This window comes from Aythya fuligula, chromosome W (assembly GCF_009819795.1).
Source record: "Aythya fuligula isolate bAytFul2 chromosome W, bAytFul2.pri, whole genome shotgun sequence".
NCBI classification, from domain to species: domain Eukaryota; kingdom Metazoa; phylum Chordata; class Aves; order Anseriformes; family Anatidae; genus Aythya; species Aythya fuligula.
The window spans coordinates 5,604,061-5,620,318 of NC_045594.1; the positions used below are offsets into that span (position 1 = coordinate 5,604,061).

At 46.8% G+C, this 16,258-nt stretch overlaps 1 protein-coding gene across 1 annotated transcript in view; it reads left to right on the forward strand.

Moving 5' to 3' along the window:
• The first annotated feature begins 15,742 nt into the window (after window positions 1-15,742).
• The window catches only part of LOC116501274, a 46,487-nt gene continuing 45,971 nt past the window's right edge, over window positions 15,743-16,258 (forward strand). Inside the window, exon 1 of the mRNA XM_032206793.1 lies at window positions 15,743-16,022. Within this exon, the coding sequence (XP_032062684.1) occupies window positions 15,743-16,022 (280 nt within the window). The remainder of the gene's footprint in view (window positions 16,023-16,258) is intronic.

Sequence of the window (16,258 nt, forward strand, 5' to 3'; positions counted from 1 at the left end):
GTTTAGCTGCCCAGCACGGTAAAACCACCACAGTCCTTTTTGGCGCCCAACGTGGGGCTCGAAGGGTTGAGATAACAATAGAATTGATTAAACGCATACAACTAACACACTTGCTTGCTAGTAACCATGTTCCTTGCCCTGTTAATAATAATGGCTTTGTTCATATGTCATGCAATTCGTGTCATATTCTCCTTTCTCCTATATATCCGATCCGACCAAGTGCTACAATCTGTGTTCACTTTTTTTAATTCGTTGTGCTGCCAAGCACTGACCTTGGTTTTACTCTGGAATTCAGGCTCTGCGCTGTTATCATTTGGGTCCCATGGAAACTATCTTTCAGAGAATATTCAGAATTACACTGCCTTCCTTTTCTCATCTGGACACCAGTTTATTAATAATATCAGGAATGGTACCTTTCAAGGAGATTTGACATTGAGAGAAAACTAATCTATAATCTAAGTTATATGTTGTAGGAAGATGCTGTAGGATCAACGACAGGTCAACTTTGCAAGGAGCCGGGCAGTGCAACAAGGACTTGAGCTAAGCTGGTGCTGGTGTCCAGACATCCAACTCCGCCTGCCTTGAGTGGCCACTTTGGCAGATGAAGACCTAATCATCAACAGTTCTTATGGACATTTTCCAAGAAAGACCTATGGAATGAAAAGATACACCTGCCTATTAATCCTGTTAAATCCTTGTCCTGTTAAAGGACAAGGGATAATGATGAGAATGCTTGTATGCTAAAGTATGGGGATCTGAGTGTGACACAAATGTTATGGAATAAGGGGTGGAGGTTGTACTGGGTCTGGCTGGAATGTTAACTTTCCCGGCAGCAGCCCATTCAGTGCCGTACTCTGTACTTGTAGCTGGAACAGCAGTGTTATCACACCAGTGTTGTGTCTACTGCTGAGCAGCAGTGGCACAGCATTGGGCCTTTCTCTAACCCTCCTAGGGGGTGGGCAAAAAGTGAGGAGAGAAACATCACTAGGGCAGCTGACCTAAACCAATCAAAGGGATATTCCATACCATGTGGTGTCACACTCAGCAATAAAAGGTGGAAACAGGAAGAAGAGGGGAGGGATGGGCTCTCGTTGAGAAGACGTCGGTCCTCCTCTCGAACACCGGCTGCGTGCGTTGAGGCCTTGCTTCAAGGACGTGGTCAATCATCGCTCATTTGTGGGAAGTAGAGAGTAATTTCTTTCCTCTGCACTTCCATATAGCTTTCATTTATTTTGTTTGTTTGTTTTCCTCCCTTTTTCCCCTTTCCCTTTTATTTTCCCCTTAGTTAAGTTGTTTAGTTCATGGTAGTCTTTATTTAATTATTATAATTATTTCCCTTTAATTAAATTATCCTTATCTCAACCCGTGAGTTGTTCTTTGCTTTACTTCTCCCCCTCCTTATCTAAAGGAGGGGGAGTGAGAGAGCGGTTGTGGGGTTTAGCTGCCCAGCACGGTAAAACCACCACACATGTACACCCAGCACACAGTGGCAAGTCATCATCTGGAAAGACGGGAACCGTTCACGGCTCTAACTTTGGCCACCCTAATCCTGGGAGGAGCTGGAGTGGGGACCAGGGTAGCCTCATTGGTTAAACAAAATCAAGAATTTACTTCCTTACGCATTGCTGTGGACGAGGACCTGACCCAAATTGAACAATCCATCTCGGCCCTGGAAAATCTATCAGGTCGCTTTCAGAGGTAGTGTTACAAAATCGTAGGGGATTAGATTTGGTATTTTTTACAACAGGGTGGGCTGTGTGCAGCCCTGAAAGAGGAATGTTGTGTATATGCTGATCACACTGGAGTAGTGAGAGACACAATGACCAAATTACGGGAAGGGTTAGAAAAACGAAAAAGGGAAAATGAAGCCCGCCAGAATTGGTACGAATCCTGGTTTAATTACTCACCTTGGCTTACTACCCTGCTATCAACCATAGCGGGGCCCTTGTTGTTACTTATATTAGCACTGACTTTTGGACCATGTATATTCAATCGAGTAATCGCAATTGTGAAAAGCCGATTAGAGGCAGCTCATCTTATGCTTGTGCGTGCGAAATACGAATCTCTGGAGCAGGAGGAAGATGACTCTGAGACTTTAGTGCTAAGCAAGCAAATGCTTCAGAAATTCAATGAACAAAATATGTTAGAAAAAGAAAAAGGAGGGATTGTGATAAATTAGTAGGGGGTTTGTTCATTGTCCCTGAGAATTTGAAGAATCTACTGAGGAGATAAGGTTTCACAACTCACGGCATTGTGACATGGGGATTAAGCAAGTAGACAAATGGGGAAGGGGGGTTGGGTAAACATCCTTGTTAAAACAAAGATTCTGTGAGATACCAACCACCCACTGCAAGATATCCTGTTTTGCCACTTCACTTCCCCCACCTGAACACGAGCACAACGCATCACCAGAGGAAGAATAACGACCCCCAACAACTGACTGCGCAGCCTCAGAACAAGTCTCGACAAGCTGGAACTTGAATGCTATAAAACAGCGACACTGGAAAGGGAAGTTGCGTGCCGTGGTGGAGCGGAGACTCCCCAGCCGCCCAACGCTGTTTTGCTTGTGCCTGCTTACTTACTTAATTAATTAATAAAACACTTTTGATAGACCAGAAAATTTGCGTGGTCTCACTTATAACAGTGTAGACCGTGTAGACCTGCATATATTGAAAAATAACCTTTCCTGGAGCAAGAGGCATCACTGTGTCTGCCTTGGGAAGGAGGCTAGATCAAATATTTCTTTGGGACGTGGGATTTCTTTGCATTATACCTGGTTACAGGGTATCTGTATTTTATGGTGATAAGTGCAAAATAGGAAAGACATTAAGAATGAACTAAGGAAAAGGTATCCTTAAGTGATGGGATAATTCCCATTATCAGTTGTTGATAATATAGGTTTTAGCAGCCTATGAAAAAAGATCAAAGCTCAAAGAGCCCAGTTCCAACTTCTTGGTCTGCAGCAAGTTGCTCTTGGTGCTCTGGTGGCTTCTGGCCTCAGCCTTTTGGAGAGAACCTCCTGCTTAGGGGGAAGCTCCTACTGAATGCTTTGGGGGAAGTGACTTGCAGAAAACAGACTCCACAATCAGTAAGATTGTAAAGTAGGTATGTTTATTCAGCACTGGGCAGCACGGGGGGGGGGGGGGGGGGGGGGGGGTAGTCCCGCCAAAGTCGTGTGTGCACCCAACACGGCAACTTGCCTTGGTTATATGCAGTAACGAGTTACATATGCATGAAGCTTCACAATGCTCCTATACATATTCATGACCTGTCCCTGCTTCATATTAAAATTAGTTCCAAGGAGTCATTTCCATAAGCTCCTCTCATCTGCGCTTGTGGCTTGTGCAGTGTATTCTGGTTGTGGTTGTCGGGGGTCGTGGGGATGAAGGTTGGTGACCCTTCCTCGTCACCACTAGTTGACCTCTTGTCTTTGCGCAGACTCAGTTGCTCCTTGGCTCTTGCCCATCCGCAGGACCAGTTTCTACCAGTTTCTTAAGACAAGCTCACACTCTTATTAGGAGACTGACCTTGGTAAGGGGCCCAAGGCTTTTTGCTTTAGTTAATTTGCACCATAGTTAGCAAAGACACTAAGCAGCATCCACTAGTTTAATACTGTCAGCGCTCTATCTCTACTTGATAAGATTCTCCAAACTCCTTCTCTCAGAAGCTCCTGCTGAATGCTTTGGAGTAAACTTCTGCTGAATGCTTGAAGAATCTAAACCAGTATAAATTCTGTTGACAGTTGTAACTAATGGTCCTCACCAATAGCTTGGTTGCTTTCCTGGTGCTTGGTTGCTTTCCCGGTAGTTCTTTATGCACCAATAAAACCCATTGTTCTTCTCCCAGCTGTTATTCACCAAAAGAACAAAAGTGAGCTGGAGCTTTCTTAGTACATTTCTTTAAGTAAAACAACAGAAAAAGGAAGCATATGGAGCATATGGAGCAAAGTTTGAATGAGACATAGTAAATATCTTTTCTCACCCCTGGCCCCCATCATTTTAGCTCATTTGGTAAGAGGTTTTTAGTGTTTTTTTGTTTGTTTGTTTGTTTTTCTGCCTTGTACCTGGCGTCCTTCTCTGCTGCACCAGGAGAAAGCAAAGTGCGATGCTCGGGAAAGCTTAGAGGTGGATCCAACTGGGGCAGCTTCTATGTAGGTCCCGTTTTGTCTGAAAGGTGACTTTAGCACCTCGAATGTGCTTCTTCCCAGCACACCACTCGTTAAATAGGGTGTCCTGAACATGCAGCCTGGGCTGGTTCTCTGTTTGCTCCCAAAGATGCCTTGAGCATCCTCATGCTACAGTTAAGCATGCTACAGTTAAGTCTCCCAGTGTGTGTGGGGGAAGTGGCATTTCTTCCTTCCCCAACAGCCTTGCCATCAAGGGTGGGTAACTTACTATGGAATGGCTAGGAAATAACATTAGAAGTGTTGAGGGATTTTTGAAACAGCAAAGATCCCACGGTTTGCTGTAGCTGAGCAAACCAAGCTACCAGGGCAACTATGAGAAGTTCCCATGACAGTGTTCCCACATTGCCCGATTGAGGAATTTAGAAAAATATTGTTGCCAGCAGCTGGCTTCAAGGACAAGGTCTATGTGACTGCTAATCACAAGGGGGTTGTTTTCTTGCAGGTGGGGTTGTTTTCGTGCAGTTGTTTGTCTGAGTGCTTTTGACCAATAATCTTGTGTGAGACACTATCCACCCCTATTAAGTTCACTATAAACGCTAGGCTATTCGGGTAATAATGGGAGAGCATGATCTGACCATACTAGTGTCTGTTGTGTTTTTGGCCATTCTTCCTGCAACATATGGCGCCTGAACAGGCTGAGACCCGAACAGGCTGAGACCTGCAGACACTGAGAGATGCTGAGAGACCTGACAGATGCTGAGAGAAGCTCAGAGACTTCAGAGACCCGGAGAAGCCCTGAGAGACGCTGAGAAACTCCAAGCACCGACCTGGACACAGATGATCGCGGTGAGACACGGGAACAAAGGAATCGCGGTGAGATGAGGAGATTGATTGATTGATACAGAGATTGCGGTGAGATGCGGAGATTGATTCAAAGATCAATCAAAGATTCAAAAAAAACCAAAAAAAAAACAACATTAACTGTAGCAAAATATTATAGTTTAAAGTTCCATTTAGGGGCCACTTTTCTCCACATTCCAGCTTATAAAGCGGCCACCATTGATTACAATATTTTATCAATGTTTTCCTGTTCACACTTCCACCGGCAGATCCTCCAATATCCTTCCAGTGACTCAAAACACATCCTAACGCACTTTTCTTTAAAATTTCACTGCTTGTTTGCCCCCCCATTTTCCAGTTCACACTTTCAGAATACACGTATCACTTACAAAAATGTGGGCACGCAGGTATCTTTCAATAGCGATGTCACGAAACTATTACTGTTACCAGGAATATTGCCAAAATCACAATAACAATAATCAGAGTCAAATTCCACATGCGATAAGTCAGAAAACCAAAATATGTAACACCGTAACGATATCTTTCTTATAACGCCACGAACCTACTATTATCACCAAGAATATAGCCAAAATCACAGTAACAATAACCAGAGTTAAATACCACATTCCATAAGTCAGAAAACCGAAATAGGCAACACAATTCCAGATGGACCTTAAAGCGAGCTCCTTCCTTAAGGTCCCCAAACATATACTTATGGTGCTAACCACAAAGTATATACCAAACACTGCCTCGCAGAAGATCACCTTCTGACTTACAGACAGTTCCAGATGACCAGTCTACCAGAAAAACAAACCAGAATAAAGAATATACTCAATTACAATGATGGGGTCCTTGTCTGCCTCCGCAGTGATCCAGTGAGTCGAGGAGTCCCTCCGGGAAATCCCGGGGGTGATTTAAAGATCAAAGCCGAAATTTCTTTAAGTGGTATATTCTTTATTGCAGCGCTCGATGCACGGGGGATCCTTCCGCCTATCGTGCATGTTTGAAGTGACAAACTATCTGTCGTGGTTTAACCCGACCGGCAGCTAAACACCACGCAGCCGTTCGCTCACCCTCCCCCCTCCCTCTCTGGGACGGGGGAGAGAAATGGAAAGTGAAGCCCGTGAGTTGAGATAAAGACAGTTTAATAAGACAGGAAAAAAAAATAACAAAAATAATAATAACAATAATAATAATGATGATACAATGGTGATAATACGAAAGTAATAATAGTATGTACAAACAAGTGATGCACAATGCAATTGCTCACCACCCGCTGACCGATGCCCAGCCTAACCCCGAGCAGTCCGGCCCCCTCCCCCCGGCTAGCCACCCCTATATATTGTTTAGCATGACGTCAGATGGTATGGAATACCCCTTTGGCTAGTTCGGGTCACCTGTCCTGGGTCTGTCCCCTCCCAGCTCTTACTGTACCCCCAGCCTGCCTGTTGGCAGGACAGAGCAAAAGTCTGAGGTGTCCTTGGCTTGGTATAAGCACTGCTCTGCAACAATTAAAACATCGGGGTGTTATCAGCACTCTTCTCATCCTAAGCCAAAACACAGCATTCCACCAGCTACTAGGAAGAAAATTAATTCTGTGCTAACTGAAACCAGGACATCTATCCACCCCTTATTCCATACCATTTATGTCATGCTCAGGTTACACTCTTTCCCATACATTCTAATTAGTCACCTATAGTAATCATGGTAGTGATAACATACAGTATAATATACTATTTAACATGGTGCAATTCAGTTCATGGGCTATTCTCACCCAGTATTAAATCTCCTTGAGGTACACACCGGACCTCTCCGTTCTTTTGCATCACCCACCAAGTATATCCAGGTCCCTGAGCGAAAACAATTCCACGAATAGGTTTGCCTTTTCCTGAGGCAGGAGTAGCCCAGACTGTTTTACCCAGCATATTTTTTACATGCACTACAGGAACTTTATCCCCATCTACAGTACGTAACAGGTTTGATTGGGCAGGTCCAGCTCGGTTGGTAGATCCCCTAGTATTGACTAACCAGGTGGCCTTTGCCAAATGCGTATCCCAGTTTTTGAATGTCCCAGCGCCCATTGCTTTCAAGGTAGTCTTTAACAGGCCATTGTATCGTTCAACTTTCCCGGAGGCTGGTGCATGATAGGGGATGTGATACACCCATTCAATACCATGTTCTTTGGCCCAAGTGTCTATAAGGTTGTTTCGGAAGTGAGTCCCATTGTCTGATTCTATTCTTTCTGGGGTGCCATGTCGCCATAGGACTTGCTTTTCAAGGCCCAGGATGGTGTTCCGGGCGGTAGCATGAGGCACAGGATATGTTTCCAGCCATCCGGTGGTTGCTTCCACCATTGTAAGTACGTGGCGCTTGCCATTGCGAGTTTGAGGGAGTGTGATGTAATCAATCTGCCAGGCCTCTCCATATTTATATTTCAGCCATCGTCCTCCATACCAAAGAGGCTTTGACCGTTTGGCTTGCTTGATTGCAGCACATGTTTCACAGTCATGAATAACCTGTGCTATAGCGTCCATGGTCAAGTCCACCCCTCGATCACGAGCCCATCTGTATGTTGCATCTCTACCTTGATGGCCTGAGGTGTCATGGGCCCATCGGGCTATAAATAATTCACCTTTATGCTGCCAATCCAGGTCCACCTGAGCTACTTCAATCTTAGCAGCCTGATCCACCTGCTGGTTGTTTTGATGTTCTTCAGTAGCCCGATTCTTGGGCACATGAGCATCTACGTGGCGTACTTTCACAGCCAGGTTCTCTACCCGAGCAGCAATATCTTGCCACAATGCAGCAGCCCAGATAGGTTTGCCCCTACGCTGCCAGTTGTTTTGCTTCCATTGCTGTAACCATCCCCACAGGGCATTTGCTACCATCCATGAATCGGTGTAGAGATAGAGAACTGGCCATTTTTCTCGTTCAGCAATGTCTAAAGCCAGCTGAATGGCTTTCACTTCTGCAAACTGACTCGATTCACCTTCTCCCTCAGCAGCTTCTGCAACTCGTCGCGTAGGACTCCATACAGCAGCCTTCCATCTCCGATGCTTCCCCACAATACGACAGGACCCATCAGTGAACAGGGCATATTTCTTTTCATTCTCTGGCAACTGGTTGTACAGTGGGGCTTCTTCAGCACGACCCACCTCCTCCTCTGATGATATCCCAAAGTATTTGCCTTCTGGCCAGTCCATGATCACTTCCAATATTCCTGGGCGACTGGGGTTTCCTATTCGAGCCCGCTGAGTAATCAGTGCAACCCACTTGCTCCATGTAGCATCAGTTGCATGATGCGTAGAGGGGACCCTTCCCTTGAACATCCAGCCTAGTACCGGTAATCGGGGTGCTAGGAGGAGCTGCGCTTCAGTACCGACCACCTCCGAAGCAGATCGAACTCCTTCATATGCTGCCAATATCTCCTTTTCAGTTGGAGTATAGCGGGCCTCAGATCCTCTGTATCCCCGACTCCAAAACCCCAGAGGCCGACCTCGAGTTTCCCCAGGTTCTTTCTGCCAGAGGCTCCAGGTGGGGCCGTTCTCCCCGGCTGCAGTGTAGAGCACATTCTTTACATCTGGTCCTGTTCGAACTGGCCCAAGGGCTACTGCATGGACTATTTCCTGCTTGATTTGTTCAAAGGCTTGTCGTTGTTCAGGGCCCCATTCAAACTCATTCTTCTTACGAGTTACTTGGTAGAGTGGGTTTACAATCAGACTGTAATTTGGGATGTGCATTCTCCAAAACCCCACAACACCTAGGAAAGTCTGTGTTTCTTTTTTGTTAGTTGGTGGAGACATAGCTGTTATTTTGTTGATCACATCCATTGGGATTTGACGACGTCCATCTTGCCATTTTATTCCTAAAAACTGGATCTCTCGTGCAGGTCCTTTGACTTTATTTTGTTTTATGGCAAAACCGGCTTTCAGAAGGATTTGGACTATTTTCTTCCCTTTCTCGAAAACTTCCTCTGCTGTGTCACCCCACACAATAATGTCATCGATGTACTGCAGGTGTTCAGGAGCTTCCCCCTGCTCTAGTGCAGACTGGATCAGCCCATGGCAAATGGTAGGGCTGTGTTTCCACCCCTGGGGCAGCCTATTCCAAGTATATTGGACTCCCCTCCAAGTGAAGGCAAATTGTGGCCTGCACTCTGCTGCTAGAGGGATGGAGAAAAATGCATTAGCGATATCAATTGTGGCGTACCACTTGGCTGCCTTCGATTCAAGTTCATACTGAAGTTCCAGCATGTCCGGCACTGCAGCACTCAGTGGTGGCGTGACTTCGTTCAGGCCGCGATAGTCCACTGTTAGTCTCCACTCGCCATTAGACTTTCGCACTGGCCATATGGGACTATTGAAAGGTGAATGAGTCTTGCTGATCACTCCTTGGCTCTCCAATTGACGAATTAGCTTATGGATGGGAATCAGGGAGTCTCGGTTGGTGCGATATTGCCGCCGGTGCACAGTTGTGGTAGCAATTGGCACTTGCTGTTCTTCGACCCTCAGCAACCCCACAACAGAGGGGTCCTCTGAGAGACCAGGCAAGGTAGATAATTGTTTAATGCCCTCTGTCTCTAAGGCAGCAATACCAAAAGCCCACCGGAACCCTTTTGGGTCCTTGCAGTATCCTCTTCTAAGATAGTCTATGCCAAGGATACATGGAGCATCCGGACCAGTCACAATGCGGTGCTTTTCCCACTCATTCCCAGTCAGACTCACTTCAGCCTCCAATACAGTCAACTGCTGAGATCCCCCTGTCACTCCACAAATATAGATGGGCTCTGGTCCTTTATAGCTCGATGGCATTATAGTACATTGTGCACCGGTGTCTACTAAAGCCTTATACTTCTGTGCGCGTGATGTGCCAGGCCATCGAATCCACACAGTCCAATAAACTCGATTGTCCCTTTCCTCCCCCTGGCTGGAGGCAGGGCCCCCCTAATCCTGGTCAGAATCTTCCTCGTTTCTGTGTTTGAAGGACTGTCTGCTGGAAGTTGGAGCAGCAAACTTTTCGGAGAATCCCTTTTTCCTGATTGTTTTCTTTTGCAACTCACGTACCCGTGCCTCTAGGGTCGCGGTAGATTTTCCATCCCACTTTCTCATGTCCTCTCCATGGTCTCGTAAGTAAAACCACAGGGTGGCACGGGGTGAGTACCCACCATATCGTCTTCCCTTGTGTGGGTGAACGCCTACCCCTGACAGCTGAGACACTGCTTTGTACAGGTGCGAAGGAGAATAATCTCTCTTCAAGTTGGTGAACCTTTTCAGAAAGTTTCTCCCAAGTGTTCTCCTTTGGTCGGTGGGCACTGGTTGGTTCAGGTGGGGAGGACAATAGATTCTCTTCAAGTTGGTGAACCTTTTCAGAAAGTTTCTCCACAGCTGAGACGCAGGCCTGTAAGGAAGAGGAGAGACTTTCTTCGTACTGCCGGAGTTGTTTAGCCGCTTCACCCACTGTGGGTTCCTCATCCTCTTTCCAGGCCATTATTGCCAATGAGCTGGCATATGATGATGGTGCACTCCGTACAAACTTCCGCCACATGGGTCGTGTACACTTGACTTCATCTGGATCTGTGGATGTTTGTTTGAGGTCTGGATCCTCATAAATCACTTCCCGTACGGCTAATTCCCTCAGGTACTGGATTCCCTTCTCCATAGTGGTCCACTTGCCTGGTAGACATAAAATATCTTCCTTGAAGGGATACCTTTCCCTCACAGCTGAGAGGAGACGCCTCCAGAGGCTGGTGGGTCGTGCTCCATCTGCAATTGCTTTGTCAATGCCGGCGTCTCGAGCAAGGGATCCCAGCCGCTTGGCTTCCCTGCCGTCTAATTCCACACAATTGGCTCCAGAGTCCCAGCACCGGAGCAGCCAGGTGACAAGCTGCTCACCTATACAGCGACCAAATCTTTTCGCACATCTCGTAGCTCGCGCTCGTTTAGGCTTCGGGTAGTTACTGTTGCTCTTTCGGCATCCTCATCTTCCTCCTCCTGAATCCTTGACGGCCCAGCGTCGTCATCATCTTCGTCATCTCTATACTTAGTTTTGGCAGAAGCCTTACCTGGATTGGCAGAAGACTCTCTGCGTTCTAAACGACTTGAATTTCTATACCATATTTTCACCTTCTCTACAGGGGCAGCTTGCACTGCTACTGCTCGTTTCTCTGACTTTGTTACAGGGTCTGCCACAGGGGTTGGAATGCCCTCTGCAGGGTCAACTTGCACTGCTACAGCTCGTTTCTCTGACACGGCCACAGGAGCTGGAGCGGCTACAGGAGCTGGAGCAGTTGCAGGAACCGGAGCTGTAGCGGCTACAGGAGCTGGAGCTGGAGCTGGAGCAGTTGCAGGAGCTGGGACTGGAGCAGCAGTAGGAGCTGGAGCTGGAGCGGCTTCAGGAGCTGGAGCTGGAGCGGCTTCAGGAGCTGGGACTGGAGCAGTTGCAGGAACTGGGACTGGAGTAGCGGCCGGAGCTGGAACTGGAGCGACTGCAGGAACTGGGACTGGAGCAGCTGCAGGAGCTGGAGCTGGAGCGGCTTCAGGAGCTGGAGCTGGAGCAGCTTCAGGAGCTGGGACTGGAGCAGTTGCAGGAACTGGGACTGGAGTAGCGGCCGGAGCTGGAACTGGAGCGACTGCAGGAACTGGGACTGGAGCAGCTGCAGGAGCTGGGACTGGAGCGTCTGCAGAATCCACCGTAGGGGTCACAGTGGCCGTTGGATCTGTCACAGGGTTTGGAGTGGCCGCAGGGTCTGTCACTAAGTTGACAGCAGTATCAATGGCAGCTCGATAGGCATGAGCCAGGCCCCAGCACGTTACAATGATTTGTGTTACTTTGGAACTGCCAGAATCATTACACCTTTTTTTCAAGCATTCTGCCAGTTTTTGAGGATTTTGCCATTGTTCAGGGGTGAATTTCCAACACACTGGGGGTGCCAACTGCTCTAGATGCCTGCCCATATCCACCCATACTCCCTGCCACCCACAACTATACTGCCTCCGGGCAGATCTCCGGATGAGCTTCATAAGTAGTTGTTTAACTTTAAGCAGAATCTGAAGTGCATTCATGAGGCAGAACAACAAGACTATGGTATTCTGAGTATTCCAGAAATATTCAATATCTTGGAGAGCTATTGTGACAAGCTCAGGGGATAAGAGGGTGGTGAAGGAGGAAGGCAGAGTGACCCAGGAGGATACAGGGGTGGTGAAGGAGAAAGGGAGAGTAAGCAAGTAAGGAAAAATATCCTCCCCTTTCCCCTCCACAGATTGACTCTCTAATGGAGAAAAACAATAGGTATAATTGCTAATAGTTCCCAAGATGCTGTTTCCAAAGTACAGAGTCCACGATGTTACTGAGTATAAATACCAAGTTAGAGTCATGACCAGATATCTTATCGTCTCATAAGCCATTGCTATAACACTTAGTACCATAATGGTCTGAAACCAGGGCCCGGAGAGGAGAAACAACACTACAGAGAGCAAATACGGAAAATAATGTACTATAATACTCAATTTGGAAAACAGGCGCAGCAGAGTTGTGATTAAAGCAATCAGCATCATGACAAGTGACTATTAAGCAGGTCTAATCCTTACACCAATTTTAGTTTAACACACTCTGATCAGATCTGCCGTTATCTCAACCTTTCGAGCCCCACGTTGGGCGCCAAAAAGACTGTCGTGGTTTAACCCGACCGGCAGCTAAACACCACGCAGCCGTTCGCTCACCCTCCCCCCTCCCTCTCTGGGACGGGGGAGAGAAATGGAAAGTGAAGCCCGTGAGTTGAGATAAAGACAGTTTAATAAGACAGGAAAAAAAAATAACAAAAATAATAATAACAATAATAATAATGATGATACAATGGTGATAATACGAAAGTAATAATAGTATGTACAAACAAGTGATGCACAATGCAATTGCTCACCACCCGCTGACCGATGCCCAGCCTAACCCCGAGCAGTCCGGCCCCCTCCCCCCGGCTAGCCACCCCCATATATTGTTTAGCATGACGTCAGATGGTATGGAATACCCCTTTGGCTAGTTCGGGTCACCTGTCCTGGGTCTGTCCCCTCCCAGCTCTTACTGTACCCCCAGCCTGCCTGTTGGCAGGACAGAGCAAAAGTCTGAGGTGTCCTTGGCTTGGTATAAGCACTGCTCTGCAACAATTAAAACATCGGGGTGTTATCAGCACTCTTCTCATCCTAAGCCAAAACACAGCATTCCACCAGCTACTAGGAAGAAAATTAATTCTGTGCTAACTGAAACCAGGACACTATCTCATATTTATACAGCGAAACAATGAATATTCTATTAGTGCCTATACATATTCATTACCTAACCCCGCCTACCCTCGCTTCGTATGCTAATTAGCTTATCAGTCCTTGCACTTGTGCAAAGCCTTCCAAGAATTGTGGGCCAGGGTCTCCAGGATGTGGGCAGTGGTCTTTGGGAGGAAGGCTGTAGGTCTTCCTCGTAATGCACTTTATTAATCAGTTGTTTTCCAGGCTGTAAAAATGCTGAGTTGTCTTTCGGTTTAACTGGGGGTCGGCGGATAACAGGATGTCTCAGTTAACAAGACATAACAGACAGTTGACTCAAGTTATCTCAAGTCTCAGCCTGACTGAGTGTTAACGGATAATGGGGTGTTTTCAAATAACAAAATGCTTAAACGTAACAGAAGGTCTACAGATAACAAGATGTTGTTTACTTTGTCCTTGCTAACTTTTAATCACAAGTTCTATTCTATCCTAAAGTAAGTTTATACAATATCATTCCACAAGTTTTATTCTATCCTAAAGTAAGTTTATACAATATCAAACCACAAGCTTTATTCTATCCTAAAGTGAGTTTATACTATATCAGGGGTACCCTAGGGAGTCCTGTTCCCAGCGGGTCCTGCAGTCCGGCAGAGAGGTTGTCCCATCTGGGTCGCCAGATTGATTCAAAGATCAAAGCCGAAATTCCTTTAAGTGGTATATTCTTTATTGCAGCGCTGTGTTGCAGGAAGCACGGCCGAAAGCACGACAGACACCAGTAGAGTCAGATCATGCTCCATTTTATTGCCCGAATAGCCTAACTTTTATAGTGAACTTAACAGGGGCGGACAGTGTTTCACACAAGATTATTGGTCAAAAGCACTCAGACAAACAACTACAAGAAAACAACCCCACCTGCAAGAAGACAACCCCCTTGTGATTAGCAGTCACATAGACCTTGTCCTTGAAGCCAGCTACTGGCAACAATATTTTGCTGAATTCCTCAATTGGGCGATGTGGGAACACTGTCATGGGAACTTCTCATAGTTGCCCTGGTAGCTTGGTTTGCTCAGCTACAGCAAGCCATGGGATTCTTGCTGTTTCAAAAATCCCTCAACAGCGCTGGATGCACGGGGGATCTCTCCACCTATCGTGCATACCCAAAGCAGAAAGTAGTCTTGAATTTATACAATCAATCTATCAATATTCTACAAGCACCTATACATATGCATTACCTATCCCCGCCTTCCCTCGCTTCTCATGCTAATTAGCCTTTTGGCACCTTGCGCCTGCGTAGAGCCTTCCAAGAATTGTGGGCAGGGGTCTTTGGGATGTGGGCAGGGGTCTTTGGGAGGAAGACCCCGAGTCTTCCTCACAGTGTACTTTTCACCTTTGGTCAGGAATCTGCTGAATTGGCATGTTTCTTAATTGCAAGAGCTGGTTGTTGCTAATTCTTCCGTTTGTTGTATCATTATAATGAATTCCAGTGTCCAGTTTTGAGATTTATAGTCCTTACATTTGTTTCTCTGTCCGTCTGCCGCTTCCTTATCATGAGTTCCAGTGTCTTGTTTCGAGATATACAGTCCATGTCTGGGGATTGTCCTTGCCTCCCCAATGCCTCCCCAATGCCTCCTTAATCAAGATTGATTGATTGATACAGAGAACACAGTGAGACGCGGAGATCGATTGACTGATAAAGATCGTGGTGAGACGCAGAGATTGATTGATTGATTGATACGGATTGCGGTGAGACGCGAGAACAAAGGAATTGCGGTGAGACGCGGAGAAGTGAAGTAATCGCGGTGAGACGCGGGACATCCGGGATCGAGTTGCTACGGGAGATCGGAGGCGTCAGTTCACAACGGCAGACGACCGCCACCGTGTGGCGAGTTGGCACATAGCAGAGGGGTGGAGATCACGACCCTGCAGCCCGTCTGACGTAACCATGGAGGAAGCGGCTGTGCAGCTTCTCTCTAGCATTCTCTCTATGAGGGGCGTATCTTACAATGTAAAAAAGATCAAATCCTTGGTACACTGGGCCCAGAAGGAGGGTTTTCTAAAGGAAATCCTTCTAATTTTTAGCCCAGATGAGTGGCGGCTCGTAGGAGATCATTTACGGGATGCAACCATCACAAGCGGAAAGTTTGATAAAGATTTATGTATGACCTGGCTTGCAGTGCTTAACACACTGTGCAGTATGAAAACCGAATGGCAGCTGGCTATGGCAGCGGCACAAGCTTTCTCAGTACTGTCTGGGACTGACAGACCGCCGAGTATGAAACCTGAGACCTCAGGAATGTGGGTGTCACGATCTTTATCATCGGTTCCTCCACCCACCCCGGTTCGGGGTATGGCCTCTCCAATAAATCAATCAGCGGCAGAAATAACTGAGGGACTATCTGAGCAGAGTGCTGATGGGGAGTGGGGGCTGCCCTCCCCACCCCCCGCACTGGAAAATCTTGATAAAGCTGTGCTGCCAGCATCTGTGCTGCTGCCAGGCAGCAATAAATCCACTCGGGATGCTTCACCAATGAGAGGTGCAGCAGCAGCTTGCGAAAATCGACCTTCACTGAAGGAGCTGATGGGTACAGTGCAAGGAAAACAAGACCTGATTAACAGACTGCAGACTCAGCTAGCAAAAAAGAAACAGCTGAGGACTGAGGAACTCAAAATTGCTCAAGAGAAAGCTGCTAAGATCAAAGAGTGGGTAACATTTAAGTTGAGAGAGCTTGAGCTAGAAAACTACCACCTGAAAAACTGTAATCAGAGGCTGACAGAGCAAATTGAAGCCCTTCAGGATACATTGCAAGGTATGACCAGCATTTCTCCCTTTAAATCTCTTTGGAGCTGTAATTCTCTGAAGTCCAGAGCACCACAGACTTCTTTACCTGAGAAGATAGACCAGAAATCTATGCTTCTTGCACCTGGTTTCAGGCAGCTATGTCAAACAAGACCTACCAAACGTGTCTTCTCTACAACAAGCATCGTCCTTGCCAATGACACCTTCACTGAGGATGGAGAGGACAAATCTCTGCTTTCTCAGAAC